The 18764-nt window shown below is 46.5% G+C and overlaps 1 protein-coding gene across 2 annotated transcripts in view; it reads left to right on the plus strand.

The window, feature by feature from the left end:
• GMPR (guanosine monophosphate reductase) overlaps positions 1-18764 on the plus strand; it is a 60388-nt gene that overhangs the window by 32690 nt on the left and 8934 nt on the right. For both annotated transcript variants that reach the window (XR_008200153.1, XM_052648909.1), the window contains exons 6-7: positions 1190-1296; positions 18434-18476. Coding sequence is in view for 1 of the 2 variants with exons in the window: in XM_052648909.1 (XP_052504869.1) it covers positions 1190-1296; positions 18434-18476 (150 nt within the window). In the remaining variant the exon portion in view is untranslated. The remainder of the gene's footprint in view (positions 1-1189; positions 1297-18433; positions 18477-18764) is intronic.

Below are 18764 nucleotides of genomic sequence, written 5' to 3' on the forward strand. Positions count from 1 at the left end.
GTAGGCAGTGCAGAGCTTGAGCTGGGTGGCCTCGGAGCAGGCGCTGGTCTGCTGGGAGGGAAGGGGAGGCTTGAGCAGGGAGATGTGCTGGAGAGGCCCGTCTGATTCGGCCTGGACCTGACTGGGCTAATGCACTGCAGATAGTGAACTAGGGCTGGAGTTGACCATGGGGAGGGCAGAGGTCAGCGGGGATGAAGGCATTGAGGCGGCTGGTTTGAGTTCTGCAGTGGCAGCTCACCTCAGAGGCCGGGCTGGACAGGGTGAGAGATGGACCAGGAGAGGGTGAGGACCGGGAGGCTGGCGTGTGTAGAGGCCAGAGCTGGGTCAGAGGGAGGCTGGACCGGGAGGCTGGCGTGTGTAGAGGCCAGAGCTGGGTCAGAGGGAGGCTGGACTGGGAGGCTGGCATGTGTAGAGGCCAGAGCTGGGTCAGAGGGAGGCTGGACCGGGAGGCTGGAGTGTGTAGAGGCCAGAGCTGGGTCAGAGGGAGGCTGGACTGGGAGGCTGGCATGTGTAGAGGCCAGAGCCGAGTCAGAGGGAGGCTGGACCAGGAGGCTGGCGTGTGTAGAGGCCAGAGCCAGGTCAGAGGGAGGCTGGACCAGGAGGCTGGCGTGTGTAGAGGCCAGAGCCGAGTCAGGGCGGCTGCGAGCATGCCCTGAGCGCTGGCTCCCTTTGCTCAGCGGCTTACTGGAGGCCGGGCAGTCTTCATCCCTCATGCCATTTCATCTCCATCACAGCCCCATGAGGTCAATGCTTTCATTTCCACCTTTTGAGTGAGGCACTGAGGCTTAGAGAAGTGAGTCATTTGACAGAAGTTGAAGGTCAAGGAGGCTCAAGACCATGGAAGGCATCTGAAGGTCTCTTGTGGTTGTGTGGGAAGTGAGGGAAGGTGGGAAGGAGTGGAGTTGGAGGTTGGGAAGTCGGTAAGAGGGAGCTGATATCGTGGAGAGTTGACGGTGACCGGTGTAGGGAGCCGTGCCCTGGACCTGAGCGGATGAGGGTGATATGGGCCCGGAAAGGACGAGTGGCCATGACGGCTGTTATAACCACCTCGGCTGAGCTGCGGGGGCCGCCCCGCCCCGCCCCCCTCCACCCCAGGAAATGGGGGCATGGCTGTGTGATGGGAGAGGAGGCTCGTTGTCTGCTCAGCCCTAACCATCTCTCCCTGGGGTCCCCCTCCTCCTCCATCCAGGTTCCGTGTGCACCACCCGCACCAAGACAGGGGTGGGCTACCCCCAGCTGAGCGCTGTGATCGAGTGCGCAGACTCGGCCCACGGCCTGAAGGGGCACATCATCTCCGTAAGTGTCCCGGCGGGGCTGGGGGAGGGGGCTGTGGGGGGACGTTTCCGGGAGGCCCTTGCCCCCTGCCGCCTTTCACCTCGTTGGTGACCCTGCGGTCTCGGGAGCCAGCTGGGGACCACGCTCGCAGCGTTCGCTGACGGTGACACGCAACAAAGATACAGCCCCTACTCCCTAGGGACTGTGGAGAAGGGGGCGGCTCCTTGGCAAGTAACTACTCTGTAGTCAGTAATAGCTGGAGGTGGTGCTTATCATGACGGGATACATGGGGAGCTTTGAGAAAATGAGAGGGTCACGTGTTTGCTTGCTAGGGCTCCTGTAACAAAGTGCCCCTTACTGGATGAAGCACAAGCTGGACTCAAGATTACAGGTAGACGTATCAATAACCTCAGATAGGCAGATGACACCACCCTTATGGCCAAAAGTGAGGAAGAACCAAAGAGCCTCTTGATGAAGGTGAAAGAAAAGAGTGAAAAAGTTGGCTTAAAACTCAACATTCAGAAAACAAGAGATCATGGCATCTGGTCCCATCACTTCATGGCAAATAGATGGGGAAACAATGGAAACAGTGACAGACTATTTTTTTGGGCTCCAAAATCACTGCAGATGGTGACTGCAGCCATAAATTAAAAGATGCTTGCTCCTTGGAAGAAGAGTTATGACAAATCTAGACAGCATATTAAAAAGCAGAGATATTACTTTGCCAACAAAGGTCCATCTAGTCAAAGCTATGGTTTTTCCAGTAGTTGTGTATGGATGTGAGAGTTGGACTATAAAGAAAGCTGAGCACCGAAGAATTGATGCTTTTGAACTGTGGTGTTGGAGAAGACTCTTGAGAGTCCCTTGGACAGTAAGGAGATCCAACCAGTCCATCCTAAAGGAAATCAGTCCTGAATATTCATTGGAAGGACTGTTGCTGAAGCTGAAATTCCAATAGTTTGGCCACCTGATGCAAAACACTGACTCATTGGACAAAACCCTGATTCTGGGAAAGACTGAAGGCAGGAGGAGGAGAAGGCAGAGGATGAGATGGTTGGATGGCATCACCGACTCAATGGACATGAGTTTGAGTAAACTCTGGGAATTGGTGATGGACAGGGAGGCCTGGTGTGCTGCAGTCCATGGGGTCGCGAAGAGTAAGACACGACTGAGTGACTGAACTGAACAAATAAGAGAAGTATATTGTCTCACTCTTCTGGAGGTCAGAGGTCCAAGATCAAGGTGTCAGTAGGGCCACAAAGCCTCCAGGGGGACCCCTGTTCCAGCCTCCAGAGCTTCTGGTAGTTCCTCAGCTAAGGGCACCAGAGCTCTGGTTTTCACAGGGCATCCTCCCTGCATGCACATCTGCCTTTGTGTCCAGACTTCTCCTTTTTATAAGAACATCAGTTGTATGGGACTAGAGCCCACCCTACTCCAAGGTGACCTCACCTTAGCTACTCACATCTGCAGTGCTTTCAGTGCTCCGGCTGGTCACTGGTTTCTGTAGTGAGCGGGGGTTTGGTACGATGCTGGGGGCAGAAGTTAGATTATGCAAGTGGAGGGGTATATGGATGGAGGTGAAGAGAGTCAGTGATCTAACAACACTGTTATGGAGCTTCTGGAAGAAAAACACCCCAGTACTCAGCGACTAAATTTTACAGATCGAAGGTGTTGTCAATTTAACCCTCAGTTTATCCGTCATTCTTCTCTACCTTTATCGACATGTCCATCATTCAAGTAGTCATCACATGTGTCTCCTTCTAGGGGAGATGCTCAGAACAGGGCAGAACTTGTCAGATATATTTGGATGGACTTGGACAGAGCTATGGCTTCAGTTTATGGGGGTTATATATGTATATCCTGAAAGTGAAAGCCTCTCAGTCGTGTCCTACTCTTCGCAACCCCATGGTCTGTATAGCCCATGGAATTCTCCAGGCCAGAATAGTGGAGTGGGTAGCCTTCGCCGCCTCCAGGGGATCTTCCCAACTCAGGGAATGAACCCAGGTCTCCCACATTGCAGGCAGATTCTTTACCAGCTGAGCCTCAAAGGAAGCCCGTATATATCCTATAAACATTTGAATTATATATATTTAATAACATATATCTAAATTCTGAACTTTTGGCATGTTTTTAGCAGTGCTATAACAATGGACTCATATTAAATATAGTAAATTAAATCTTCAGTCCTTTTCACTTGTTCAGTTGCTAAGCCAAGCTCTCACATTAAATAATTGACAGGCTATTTTGGTTAAAAAAAAAAATGGATATAGTAAATTAACATTCTGGTGGAATGATCTGTTACTGGTTTTGGTTCAGCATTGAAACTAGTGAGATTTGATTTCTAGACCTGCTTTGAGGACATAATTTATTGTTGTTCAATTGCTCAGTCGTGTCCGACTCTTTGCTACCCCATGGGCTACAGCATGCCAGGCCTCCCTGTCCTTCACTGTCCCCTGGAGTTGCTGAAACTCATGTTCATTGAGTCAATGATGCCATCCATCCATCTATCTCATCCTCTGTTGCCTCTTTCTCTTCCTGCCCTCAATCTTTCCCAGAATCAGGGACTTTTCCAGTGAGTTGTCTCTTTGTATCAGGTGGCCAACTGAAGTTTCAGCTTCAGTCCTTCCAATGAATATTCAGGACTGATTTCCTTTAGGATGGACTGGTTGGATCTCCTTACTGTCCAAGGGACTCTCAAGAGTCTTCTCCAACACCACAGTTCAAAAGCATCAATTCTTTGGCACTCAGCTTTCTTTATAGTCCAACTCTCACATCCACACATGACTACTGGAAAAACCATAGCTTTGACTAGATGGACCTTTGTTGGCAAAGTAATGTCTCTGCTTTTTAATACACTGTCTAGGTTGGTCATAACTTTTCTTCCAAGGAGCAAGTGTCTTTTAAAGTTCATGGCTGGAATCACCATCTGCAGTGATTTTGGAGCCCCCAAAATAAAGTCTGTCACTGTTTCCATTGTTTCCCCATCTATTTGCCATGAAGTGATGGGACTGGATGCCACAATCTTTGTCTTTTGAATGTTGAGTTTTAAATCAGCTTTTTTACTCTCCTCTTTCACTTTCAACAAGAGGTTCTTGAGTTCCTCTTCGATTTCTGCCATAAGAGTGGTGTCATCTGCATATCTGAGGTTATTGATATTTCTCTCAGCAATTTTGATTCAAGCTTGTGCTTCATTCAGCCTAGCATTTTGCATGATTTTACTCTACATATAAGTTAAATAAGCAGGGTGACAATATACACTCTTGACATACTCCTTTCCCCATTTGAAACAGTCTGTTGTTGCATGTCTGGTTCTAACTGTTGCTTCTTGACCTGCATACAGATTTCTCAGGAGGTAGGTAAGGTGGCCTGGTAGTCCCATCTCTTGAAGAATTTTCTACAGTTTGTTGTGATCCACACAGTCAAAGACTTTAACGTAGTCAACGAAGCAGATGTTTTTCTGTAATTCTCTTGCTTTTTCCATGGTCCAGTGGATGTTAGCAATTTGATCACTGGTTCCTCTGCCTTTTCTAAATCCAGGTTGCACATCTGGAAGTTCTCAATTCACAGACTGTTGAAGAAGCCTAGCTTGGAGAATTTTGAGCAGTTCTTTGCTAGCGTGTGAGATGAATGCAATTGTGTGGTAGCTTGAACATTCCTTGGCATTGCCTTTCTTTGGGATTAGAATGAAAACTGACCTTTTCCAGTCCTGTGGCCACTGCTGAGTTTTCCAAATTTGCTGGCATATTGAGTGCAGCCCTTTCACAGCATCGTCTTTTAGGCTTTGAAATAGTTCAGCTGGAATTCCGTCATCTCTGTTAGCTTTGTTCATAGTAATGCTCCCAAAGACCCACTTGACTTCAGACTCCAGGATATCTGGCTCTGGATGAGTGATCACACCACCATGGTTATCTGAGTCATGAAGACCTTTTTTGTATAGTTCTTCTTCATTCTTGCCACCTCTTCTTAATATCTTCTGCTTCTGTTAGGTCCATACTATTTCTGTCCTTTATTGTGCCCATCTTTGCATCGAATGTTCCTTTTGTATCTCTAATTTTCTTGAAGAAATCTCTAATCTTTCCCATCCTATTGTTTTCCTCTATTTCTTTGCATTGTTCACTTAAGGCTTTCTTATCTCTTCTTGCTGTTCTTTGGAACTCTTCATTCAAATGGGTGTATCTTTCCTTTTCTCCTTTGCCTTTCCCTTCTCTTCTTTTCTCAGCCATTTGTAAAGCCTCCTCAGACAACCATTTTGCTTCTTTGCATTTCTTTTTCTTAGGGATGGTTTTGATCACTACCTCCCATACAGTGTTATGAACCTCTGTCCATAGTTCCTCAGGCACTCTGTCAGATCTAATCCCTTGAATCTCTTTGTCACTTCCACTGTATAATCATAAGGGATTTGATTTAGGTCATACCAGAATAGTGGTTTTCTGTACTGTCTTCAATTTAAGTCTGGATTTTGCAATAGGAAATTTGTGACCTGAGCCACAGTCAGCTCCCAGTCTTGTTTTTGCTGACTGTATACAGCCTCTCCCATTTTCGGTTGCAAAGAATATAATCAATCAGATTTCGGTATTGAGGGTATAATAATATACTTTAAAAATCCCTATGAGCACGCACACAATCTCTTTCAGATTTTACTGCAGCATCTGAGCCTTGCTGCCAGTGCTTCCCCCCACACGACTTGGTAAACCGAAATGAAGATCTAGGTCTTTGATTCATGGTCCCACGCTCACTTCCTGTGCTCCTTCTGGTTTCTCATCCAGGCTTTCCATCCATCCATCCATTCAGTTAGTTCATATTCATTGAGCATCTACTGTGTGCTTGGGGCTGGAATAAATGACTGAATATTTATCAGGTGCTGACAGAGTTCTTTCCCAGGTGGTGTTAGTGGTAAAGAACCTGCCTGCCAATGCAGGAGGCATAAGAGATGCAGCTTCGATCCCTTGGTTGGGAAGATCCCTTGGAGAAGAGCATGGCAACCCACTCCAGTATTCTCACCTGGTGGGCTATAGTCCATAGGGTCACACAGAGTCAGACATGACTGAAGCGACTTAGCATACATGCACAACAGTTCTAAGGTCTTCAACTCAGTATCTTTCTCTTTTAGCTTTTGCCCTAGTGAACAAATTAAGACCCATTTATTGAACAACTTGTGCATAAAAGGCTGATATAGAGCCATCATCCTACATTTATGGAGTGAGTTGATTTAGGGAGAGATATCATTGGAGTTACCAAACAGTGCTGTCCTCCAGTGTGGTTCTTGAATACTCACCATAGCCGCCTCTTGGGCTAGTTGTATGACAGTCACCAGGGAGGCTTTTCACTGTACACATTCCTGGTCCCCATTCTGTTTAATTTAAAAAAAAGTTTTTATTGAAGTATACTTGCTTTACGATGTTGTTTCTATTGTACAGCATAGCCACGTGGATACATATAGCCCCTCTTCCTTCCCACATAGGTCACCACAGAGCATTGAGTAGGGTTCCTTGTGGTTCTCACTCCTTATCTATTTTATGCATAATAGTGTATAAATGTCAATTCCAATTTCCCAATCCATTCCACCTTCTTCTTTCCCCCTTGGTATCCCTACGTTTGTTCTCTACGTCTGTGACTGTTTCTGCTTTGCGAATAAGTTCATCTGTACCATTTTTCTAGATTCCACATATATGTGGTAAGATATGATATTTGCTTTTCCCTTCTGACTGACTTCATTCTGCATACAGGTCCATCTGTGTCTCTGCAAATGGCACGGTTTCATTCCGTTTTATGGCCGAGCAATATCCCACTGTGTGTGTGACTGTGCATGTGTAGCACGCCTTCTTTATCCATTCATCTGTCGATGGACATGTAGGTTGCTTCCGTGTCCTGGTATTGTAAATAGTGCTGAAATGAACATTGGGGCGCATGTATCTTTTTGAATTATGGTTTTCTCTGGGTATGTGTCCAGGAATGGGATTGCTGGATGATATGGTAGCTCTATTTTTAGATTTTTGAGGCGTTCCCATACTGTTCTCTATAGTGCATATATCAGTTTACATTCCCTCAATCCTGTTGAATTAAACTGCTCATAGTTGGTGTCCTAGAGCACCATAGGTAATTAGTCATACTTCTCCGTTCACCATCAAGAGTCTTAGTAACAATTTAGACCTTATATGTATTCCTTCAAAGGCCACCATTTTTAAATCAGTAGAGGTCAAATTAATGAAGTTTTACTATGGACTTACTCTGAGATCCCATACTTGTGTCTTTCTGGAAATTTCACACTGGCTTAGTTTATAGGACTTTGGGGAGAGTAGGGGTGGAGGCTCTGCTCACACCACAGATGACTCGGAAAATCAACCTAGGATCTCCTTACCCAGCACCCTCTACTTTATAGCTTATGTCAGCCTAAGTGTATGTCCACTAAGTGTGTGGACAGACCAGCAGTACCAGTATCAACTGAGAACTTTGTGAGAAGTTCTCAGGCCTCATCTCAGACCTAGTGAATGGGAAGCCCTGAAGGTGAAATTAACAAGCCCTCCGAGTAATCTGGGTCTGTTCTCAAGCTTGAGAGGCACTGGCTTCTACAGTCGAGGCTTAGCACACACAGGTTGGGTCCATGTGCCAGAGCCGTCTTTTGACAACCACAAAACAGCTTTTCTGAGTTTGTCAGGGACAGTGACAGCCCAGGCTGGTGGTCCTGATGCTCTGAGGTTCTTATTTTTCCATGGGTGGCCAGAGCTTTCCTAGATAGGGCTAGAAGTTCAATTTGTAGCCAGCAGAGACCCCGTGAAGTTCACAGACTTACATAGGTTCTGGACCCCTGACTTCAGTTCATTCCTTCTGATGAGCTGAGCATCTTGTGGTTCAGAGCAGCTGTTTTACTTGCTGACCGTTTGCCTAATGGAGCTTCACAAACAGGTTTCTCCCACTTGCCAAGAGACCTAAACCCAGTGGAAACCTGTCAGTTGTTTGGATCCTGCCACTTTGTCCAGCTGCCTCATTTTACACTCTCATTGCTGAATTTGCACGTGTTTGCTACTGAAGTTCAGAAGGAAGCCACAGCAGGGGGTTGGCCATGGCCAAGCGGCTGGACTTGAGCTGGGTTTCCATTTATTGTGATCCATGTGGGCTTCTGAGAGGCAGAGGGCTGAGAAATCCAAGACACCCCCTGGGATAGGTGAAGAGTAAGGTGTGACCGGTTCATTTTGTCTTGTCATCTGCTGGGGACGTGGCACAAAGGAGAGCATTTTAAAGGTAGAAACAGCTTTAGAGGTCGCAATGGCTGTCAGGTATTGAACATCTATCTTCTGGGCACAGTATACCTATAATCTCTAATCCCTGGAATGGTCTAGGTATTAAGTATACTGCTGTTATCTTCTTTGGACAGGTGTGTTAGTCAGGGTTCTCCAGAGAAACAGAACCAGTAGGGTATGTGTGTGTGTGTGTGCACCTGTGTGTTTAGATAGAAGTAGATTTATTATAAGGAAATAAGTTGGTTCGTGTGATGATGGGACTGAAAAGAATCGCAAGATCTGTAGGGTGAATTGGCAAGCTGGAGGCCTAGGAGAGCTGATCGTGTGGTTCCAATCTTGAGTTCGAAGACCTGAGAACCAGGGAGAGCCAGTGTTTCAGTTGGAGTCGGTGTCACAGTTCTAAGGCAGTCATTGAGGAAGAATCCTCTTCCCTTGGGGGAAGTCTCAGCCTTTTTGTGCTATTCAAGCCTTCAAGTGATTAGGTGAGGCCCACCCACATGTGGGAGAGCAATCTGCTTTATGCTACTGATTTGCATATTAATCTCATCCACAAAGGGCTTTCCAGGTGGTGCCACTGGTAAAGAATCTGCCTGCCAGTGTAAGAGCCATGGGTTCAATCCCTGGATTGGGAAGCTCCCCTGGAGGAGGGTATGGCAACCCACTCCAGTATTCTTACCTGGAGAACCCCATGGACAGAGGAGCCTGGTGGGCTACAGTCCATAGGATTGCCAAGAGTTGGACACGGCTGAAGCGACTTAACACACACATACTCTTATTGCCAAAACACCCTCCCAGAAACACCCAGGACAATTTTTGACCAAAGGCCACTCCACAGCCCAGTTAAGTTGGCATATAACATTATCACACCTGGTGAGGAGACTGAAGCTTTGAGACCTTAGTGATTTGCTCAGCATCACACTGCTGGTGGAGGGCAAAGCCAGCTTTGAAACCGAGGCCTGTTTGTCTCCTGTGTTCCAAGCCTTCCCTTGATCACCCTCATTTAGAAAATGTGGGGACTCAGAGGGTGAGGGCTCGCTGAAATCAACAAGAATGCAGGGTTGGCCCAGCATTCCCGGTCTGCCCCTTTCCCACCCATGCTTTGTGGGGAGCTTCAGCTTAATCTGTGCTTATAGCTCAGCCTTTCCTTCAGGGCTCCCAAGCTTGTGTTCCAGTGAAGAGATCAGAGTCAGTACCTGATGAACCCTGAGGAAGGGGAGGGATTTGAAGAACCAGATGAGTTCACTGTCCATACCCAAAATAGTCTGGACTCTGTAGTGCTTCCCAGGCAGGATCTAAAAAAAAAAAGTCCTGTGATGAGGTTGGCTGGAATCACTGTTGTCTCCCTACTCAGGGCCAAAATTTTAACCATTGTATTTGATAAAGACCGAGAGAGCATGCTTCTCCAGTCTGAGGAGAGAATGATAGAGGTGAGGCTGATTCAGAGTAACCCCCAACCCCCTGCTTGTCTCCACCCAGTCAGTAGGGCTCTCATCCACTTCACTGACCTTCCGCAAAGAGGGATCCATTGATCCGCAGATTTATTTTGTTGATTTAATGCATTAGCTTAGGAATGGTTAGTTTAGGAATGGTCAGACCATTATTTGAAAAGAAGGGATGGAGCCAAAGCAAAAACAATACCCAGCTGTGGATGTGACTGGTGATAGAAACAAAGTCCGATGCTGTAAAAGCAATATTGCATAGGAACCTGGAATGTCAGGTCCATGAATCAAGGCAAATTGGAAGTGGTCAAACAAGAGATGGCAAGAGTGAACGTCGACATTCTAGGAATCAGCGAACTAAAGTGGACTGGAATGGGTAAATTTAACTCAGATGACCATTATATCTACTACTGTGGGCAGGAATCCCTCAGAAGAAATGGAGTAGCCATCATGGTCAACAGAAGAGTCCGAAATGCAGTACTTGGATGCAATCTCAAAAACGACAGAATGATCTCTGTTCGTTTCCAAGGCAAACCATTCAATATTACAGTAATCCAAGTCTATGCCTCAAACCAGTAACGGTGAAGAAGCTGAAGTTGAACGGTGCTATGAAGACCTACAAGACCTTTTAGAACTAACACCCCAAAAAGATGTCCTTTTCATTATAGGGGACTGGAATGCAAAAGTAGGAAGTCAAGAAACACCTGGAGTAACAGGCAAATTTGGCCTTGAAATACAGAATGAAGCAGGGCAAAGGCTAATGAGAGTTTTGCCAAGATAATGCACTGGTCATAGCAAACACCCTCTTCCAACAACACAAGAGAAGACTCTATACATGGACATCACCAGATGGTCAACACCGAAATCAGATTGATTATATTCTCTGCAGCAAAAGATGGAGAAGCTCTATACAGTCAGCAAAAACAAGACCTGGAGCTGACTGTGGCTCAGATCATGAACTCCTTATTACCAAATTCAGACTTAAATTGAAGAAAGCAGGGAAAACCTCTAGACCATTCAGGTATGACCTAAGTCAAATCCCTTATGATTATACAGTGGAAGTGAGAAATAGATTTAAGGGCCTAGATCTGATAGATAGAGTGCCTGATGATCTATGGAATGAGGTTCATGACATTGTACAGGAGACAGGGATCAAGACCATCCCCATGGAAAAGAAATGCAAAAAAGCAAAAAGCAAAGGAGAAAAGGAAAGATATAAGCATCTGAATGCAGAGTCCCAAAGAATAGCAAGAAGAGATAAGAAAGCCTTCTACAGAGATCAATGCAAAGAAATAGAGGAAAAGAACAGAATGAGAAAGACTAGAGATCTCTTCAAGAAAATTAGAGATATCAAGGGGACATTTCATGCAAAGATGGGCTTGATAAAGGACAGAAATGGTATGGACCTAACAGAAGAAGAAGATTAAGAAGAGATGGCAAGAATACACAGAAGAACTGTACAAAAAGGATCTTCACGACCTGGATAATCACGATGGTGTGATCATTCATCTAGAACCAGATATCTTGGAATGTGAAGTCAAGTGGGCCTTAGAAAGCATCACTACGAACAAAGCTAGTGGAAGTGATGGAATTCCAGTAGAGCTATTTCAAATCCTGAAAGATGGTGCTGTCAAAGTGCTGCACTCAATATGCCAGCAAATTTGGAAAACTCAGCCGTGGCCACAGGACTGGAAAAGGTCAGTTTTCATTCCAATCCCAAAGAAAGGCAATGCCAAAGAATGCTCAAACTACCACATACTTGCACTCATCTCACACACTAGTAAAGTAACGCTCAAAATTCTCCAAGCTAGGCTTCAGCAATACGTGAACCGTGAACTTCCTGATGTTCAAGCTGGTTTTAGAAAAGGCAGAGGAACCAGAGATCAAATTGCCAACATCTGCTGGATCATGAATAAAGCAAGAGAGTTCCAGAAAAACATCGATTTCTGTTTTATTGACTATGCCAAAGCCTTTGACTGTGTGGATCACAGTAAACTGTGGAAAATTCTGAAAGAGATGAGAATACCAGACCACCTAACCTGCCTCTTAAGAAATCTGTATGCAGGCCAGGAAGCAATAGTTAGAACTGGACATGGAACAACAGACTGGTTCCAAATAGGAAAAGGAGTACGTCAAGGCTGTATATTGTCATCCTGCTTATTTAACTTATATGCAGAGTACATCACGAGAAACGCTGGGCTGGAAGAAGCACAGGCTGGAATCAAGATTGCCGGGAGAAATCTCAATAACCTCAGATATGCAGATGACACCACCCTTATGGCAGAAAGTGAAGAGGAACTAAAAAACCTCTTGATGAAAGTAAAAGAGGAGAGTGAAAAAGTTGGCTTAAAGCTCAACATTCAGAAAATGAAGATCATGGCATTTGGTCCCATCACTCCATGGGAAATAGATGGAGAAACAGTGGAAACTGTCAGACTTTATTTTTTTGGGCTCCAAAATCATTGCAGATGGTGACTGCAGCCATGAAATTAAAAGACGCTTACTTTTTGGAAGAAAAGTTATGACCAATCTAGATAGCATATTGAAAAGCAGAGATATTACTTTGCCGACGAAGGTCCGTCTAGTCAAGGCTATGGTTTTTCCAGTGGTCATGTATGGATGTGAGAGTTGGACTGTGACGAAGGCTGAGTGCCGAAGAATTGATGCTTTTGAACTGTGGTGTTGGAGAAGACTCTTGAGAGTCCCCTGGACTGCAAGGAGATCCAACCAGTCCATTCTGAAGGAGATCAGCCCTGGGATTTTTTTGGAAGGAATGATGCTGAAGCTGAAGCTCCAGTACTTTGGCCACCTCATGCGAAGTGTTGACTCATTGGAAAAGACTCTGATGCTGGGAGGGATTGGGGGCAGGAGAAGAAGGGGACGACCAAGGATGAGATGGCTGGATGGCATCACTGACTCAATGGACGTGAGTCTGAGTGAACTCCGGGAGATGGTGATGGACAGGGAGGCCTGGTGTGCTGCGATTCATGGGGTTGCAAAGAGTGGGACACGACTGAGCGACTGAACTGAACTAAACAAAGTCATTCAAAAAATTTCATTTTTTTGAGGCTTGAAAAATCCCTCAACCAAATACATTTAGCCTAGTACAAGTTAGAAATATAGAGGAAATAAATATTACAAGAAATGCCATCTTTTAAAAAAATTATTAAAGTATAGTTGATAGACAGTGTGTTAATTTCTACTGCGCTGCAAAGTGATTCAGTTACACACACATATGTATACATACTTTTCCATTATGGTGTATTGCAGAGTATTGAATATAGTTCCCTGTGCTATACAGTAGGACACTGTTGTTTACCCATTTTATATATAATAGTCAGCATCTGCTAATCCCAAACGCCCAATCTATCCTCCCTGCAACCCCTCCCTCTTGGCAAGCACAAGATGTCTGGTTCTCTATGTCTGTGAGTCTGTTTCTGTTTTGTAGATAAGGTCGTTTGTGTCATATTTTAGATTCCATATATAAGTGGTACTGTATTTGTCTTTTGAAAAACATACTCTGTTTTTGGCTGTGCCGGGTCTTTGTTGCTGCGTGGGCTTTTCTCTAGTTGTGGCAAGCAGCGGCTAGTCTCTAGCTGCAGTGCGCAGGCTTCTCACTGCAGTGTCTTCTCTTGTTGCAGAGCGTGGGCTCCAGGGTGCACAGGCTCAGGAGTTGCGGCTCCTGGGCTCTAGGGCACAGGCGCAGTACTTACGGTGCACGGGCTTAGTTGCTCCACAGCATGTGGGATCTCCTGGATCCGGGATTGAGCCCATGCCCCTGCAGTGGCAGGTGGCTTCTTTGCCACTAAGCCACCAGGGAAGCCCCTGTCTCTCTTTTTGACTTGCTTCATTTGTGATAATCTGTAGGTCCGTCCATGTTGCTGCCAGTGGCATGGTTTCGTTCTTTTTAAGGCCGCATAATATTCCTCTGTGTGTGTGCGTGCGTGTGTGTAGAGAGAGCTTTATCCATTCATATGTCAGTGGACAGTTTAGGTTCTTTCCATGTCTTGGCCATTGTGAAGAGTGCTGCTATGAACACAGGGGTGCGTGTTTCTCTTCAAATTAGAGTTTGGTCTGGATATATGCCCAGGAGTGGGATAGCTGGGTCACATGGCAGCTCTATTTTTAGTTTTTTGAGGAACCTCCATACTCCATCCTCGTCCATAGTGACTGTACCAATTTAGATTCTCACCAACAGTGTAGGAGAGTTCTTTTCTTCACACCCTCTCTATCAAGTGTCATTTGTAGACTTTTTAATGATGTCCATTCTGACTGGTGCGAGGGGTACCTCATTGTAATTTTGATTGCATTTCTCTAATAACTAGAGATGATGAGCATCTTTTCATGTCCCTGTTGTCTATCAGTACATCTTCTTTGGAGAAATGTCTATTTAGGCCTTTTGCCCATTTTTTGATGGGGTCGTTTGTTTTGGAGTTGTATGAACTGTTTGTATATTTAGAAAATTAAGCTCTTGTCAGTTGTATCATTTGCAAATATTTTCTCCCAGTCTGTAGGTTGTCTTTTTGTTATGATGATGGTTTCCTTTGCTGTGCAAAAGCTTAGAAGCCTGATTAGGTCCCATTTCTCTGTTTTTGCTTCTATAGAAATGCCATCTTAAGATAACCACTGCTAATGTTTTGATATGTATGCTTCTAGACATTGTTAGAGGTTACTCTTAACTAGGGTTCTAATCTCATTCATCCATTATTATAGCTGTGTGACCTTGAACAAGTCACTCCACCTTTCTGAGCCTCCCTCTTTGAGTTTCCCCAACCTACAAAGTATCAACTTCCGGTACTTGTGGTGTTTGAATAGAAAAATGAAATTTGTAAGAACCCCTTGTTCATAGTTGGTGCTCGATTCAGTCCCCTCTGTGCACACGTGCTTGTTTTCACTGCCCCTTCTTTTAGGGCTGGGCAGGTATTTTTAAGAAGAGGTCATGCTGACAGCTCACAGATCGAATCACCACTCATGTTATGTGATACCTTTTCTACTAAAAGACTTTAACACTCTTGGAAAACAAAACAAGTAACCCTTGAAATATTTGCATTAAAAATAAAAAAAACTCCCTGCAGCTGTGCATGTTTATGTATGAAAGTAAATGCATGTCTCTGCCTCCTGAGAACATGAAAGGATGCTTTGAACCTCCTTTGGAGATTACCTGTAAATGTAGTCGGGGGCAGACTCCTTTGCCCTAAGGCGTTGTGTGACGTTGGGTTGCACTGGGTTAAACTGTAGTCCTGCCTTTTGGCCATGCCTTCTCTGTTTCCTAAATCCCACCCTGGCACAGCGAGTAGATGAAGCGCTATGTATGGTTTCGTCTCCCAAGCACATCATGAAGTCCTGTTAACTGTGGACATCTTGACATCTGTGGACATCCTGGGAGGAGAAGAGCTTGCTTTCTGGGGGTCCCTAGAGTGCAGGCTTTCTGAGTCAGGCTGCATCACTGACCACACAGGTGTGACATTTTCAGAGCCTGCACAAGCAGTCACGAACTATTCACAAGTGAGATAAAGACTTAAGAACACGCTTGTGTGTGTGTGGAGGTGTGCACACATTTTTTGGTTTTAAGTCAGACCATGCTAGGGACCTTCTTATTGGGAGCATGAGTGTATTTAATCTTCTTTATTTCTGGCCATACTGCATGGCATATGGGATATTAGTTCCCCACCCAGGGATTGAACCCATGCTCCCTGCAGTGGAAGCTTGGGCGTCTTAACCACTAGACTGCCAGGGCCAGTCCCTATTTATTCTTTCGAGGTTATAAGTTTGAAACCCTATTGTGGAGAACTGGTTTTGATAAAAAGATAAAGCAATTTAAAAATAATTGGCAAGTCAAGTGAAGGGCATAGAGGAGTTGCACCTTTGAAAGAGAAAGTAAAAATATGCAGGAAATTTGAAGCAGCAACAAGACAGACGGCCATGTGTGTGACTGTATTCACATGAAGGGCTTTGGCCCTTCTATGGAGAGTCTGCTTCTGAAATAAATCCTTGCTTGTGACCCCATGGTCCTCCTGGGTCAGGAAAGCCAGACATGAATGATGCACTTGATGGAGGAGGTAATTGCAGTCAGTAAATATTCATAAAAACAAGAGACTGAACCCCTACCCCTGCCTTTTGATCAGAATTGCAATGAAGCAGTGTTTGAGATTCAACCAGGCAATCCTAAAGGAAATCAGTCCTGAATATTCATTGGAAGGACTGATGCTGAAGCTGAAACTTCAATATTTTTGCCACCTGATACGAATAACTGACTCATTGGAAAAGACCTTGATGCTGGGAAAGATTGAAGGCGGGAGAAGGGGATGACAGAGGATGAGATGGTTGAATGGCATCACCGACACAATGGACATGAGTTTGAGTAGGCCCTGGGAGTTGTTGATGAACAGGGAGGCCTGGCGTGCTGCAGTCCATGGGGTTGCAAAGAGCTGGACACGCCTGAGCAACTGAACTGAGTGTTTGAGGTCTAGCTCCTGGAAGGACAGGCTTAAAAGCAGACCAGAAAAGGAGAACTGAGTCATAGGGACCCACGTCCTCAGTCAGAGACTCTGTTTGTAAGGTGGTTCCTCTCAGTTCCACGGAGATGCCCTCCACCTTCCTGCCATCACTACATGGGTAGCTCGGGTGGCCTGCGTCTTCTGCATCCTTCCCAGAGTGTGTCCCCTCTCCTAGGGACAGGCACTTCCCTCCAAGACCAGCCCTGGGCTCTGTCACGTCTCACCTGAGGACTGACCCGGCTTCCCAGGGCCGCTGCTTCCTTGCCTTTCTCTGTTGGGTGGGCGGCTACCCCAGGCCCCGTGGCTGGCCTTTTCCTCCTTGGACCTCACACAGGCCGCACTGCCAACGGCAGGTAGCAGCCTGGTTATTTTGTGCCTCTCATACTTGTAAGAAAACCCAGTAGGTCTGTGTCCTGTGGTTTTATACTGGGTCCCTGGTGTTGAAACATAACCCCCACGGCCAAACTGTGCCAGCAGCCCACGGTGACAGGCACGGAACCAGTCAGGGCGCTCTGTGGGTCAAGTGGATTTCGGGAGCCTGTGTTTGACTTGAAGGAAACTGGGGACCTTACAAGGAAGTGACACGGAGACACAAGGCTCGAAATATAAAGGAACAAATTCAGTGTCCTTTGTGGCTCATGAAATACCAGTGCTCCTGTGCTAAATAAATTTCACTTCATGCCGGGCAGCGGGGAGAGGTGATGACTGAATGCTAGTTACGTGGGGATGGCCAGTGGCCAGGCATGTTGTACGGGGGCTGGTGGAGGTGAGGTCCGGCCCCCCGATCCTGCCTGCTCAGTGGTTCCTGCATCCTAAGCGAAGTACTGATGCCCGGTGGTGGAGCGGGGGCAGGTGGTGGGGGGCGGGGTGTGTGTACTGGCCTGAAACATGACTGACGGGGCCTGGGAATGGCAGGTGCAATGGTGAGGGTATTAGCACAAGTTGGGGTGCCCAATGCAGAGGCCAAACAAACGGAAACATTGGAGTTTGGAGCAGAGAAGGGTTAATCGCAGGGCCATGCAAAGAGACAGTGGCTCATGCCCTAAAAAAACCTAAGCTCCTGGAAAGGTTTTGGCAAAGCACTTTTAAAAGCCAGGTTCGGGTGTTGGGGGAAGATTGCAGGGTCACGTGATCAGCTTGTGCACAATTATCGCATTGGTTGATGGTGAGGGAACAGGGTGATGTCACAGGGGTTCATGTTATTGGTCCTAGCCTGGGGCTATGTGCTCATGGTCATCAAATATTAATAGAGTAGTTAACATCTGTTTGGTGGTGGGTTTTCGTATCTGCAAAGCAACTCAAGAACTGTGCATTAAATAGGGGCTTCTCTGGTGACTCAGATAGTAAAGAATCTACCTGCAATGCAAGGGACCTGGGGTCAATCCCGGGGTCAGGAAGATCCTCTGAAGAAGAGAATGGCAGCCCACTCCAATATTCTTGCCTGGAGAATTCCATGGCCAAGAGGAGCCTGGCAGGCTACAGTCCACGGGGTCACAAAGAGTTGGACACGACTGAGCAACTAACACTTTCACTTTTCACTTTCATATCTGCAAAGCAACTCAGGAACTGTGCATCAAATACTATTATCTAGGTACTTCAGAGAGGAGCTTGAGCACACAATACGGGCGGAGGCCTGTCTCCCAGGAAGGGCCCCATGGGGTCCTGCTGGGTTACAGTTCCTCTTTTTTTCTGATACTCCTCAGCCTTGAGGAGAACAAGTTTTTGAACAAGAAAAGGAATAAAAGTTCAGAGAAGGAGGTTAATCGTAAACTTGACAGAGCTACCCACACAGTCTGGCTTGGTTACAAGGGGAGTGTTGGGCCTGGGCTCTGCTGGTTGTGTGGTTGTCTGCAGGGAGGGTGGCCAGAGGGGGCTAGGTCAGCAGACACCATCTCATTCCCCGCCCAGGGGAGATGGTGGGGGCTGGGAATGGCCTGGCCCAGCTCCCACTGACCTCCTCTCTTTGCTCTTCCCCTTTTTGAAGGACGGAGGCTGCACGTGTCCAGGAGATGTCGCCAAAGCCTTTGGTAAGAGGCCGTGGAGGGGAGGGAGCGTGCAGGAAAGGGGGCGGTGAGCTCCCTGAGGGGGTGCCGGAGGGAGGGGGCAGACACGTTGGGAGAGGATCGGGGCTAATCCTGAGTTTCCTCTCCCTGGATCTCAGCCTCTGATTGGCCCTTGGGTTCTAATTGGTGTCAGAGCAGGCGGAGTGCCCAGGGATAGATAGTGGGCAAAGTCAGAGCCCAGAAGTCACCACTGAGAAGGCTCAGGGGACCTGTTGGAAGAGGACTGTACCAGGTCTGATGCCCCACGAAACT

Source organism: Budorcas taxicolor, chromosome 11, assembly GCF_023091745.1.
Source record: "Budorcas taxicolor isolate Tak-1 chromosome 11, Takin1.1, whole genome shotgun sequence".
NCBI lineage: Eukaryota > Metazoa > Chordata > Mammalia > Artiodactyla > Bovidae > Budorcas > Budorcas taxicolor.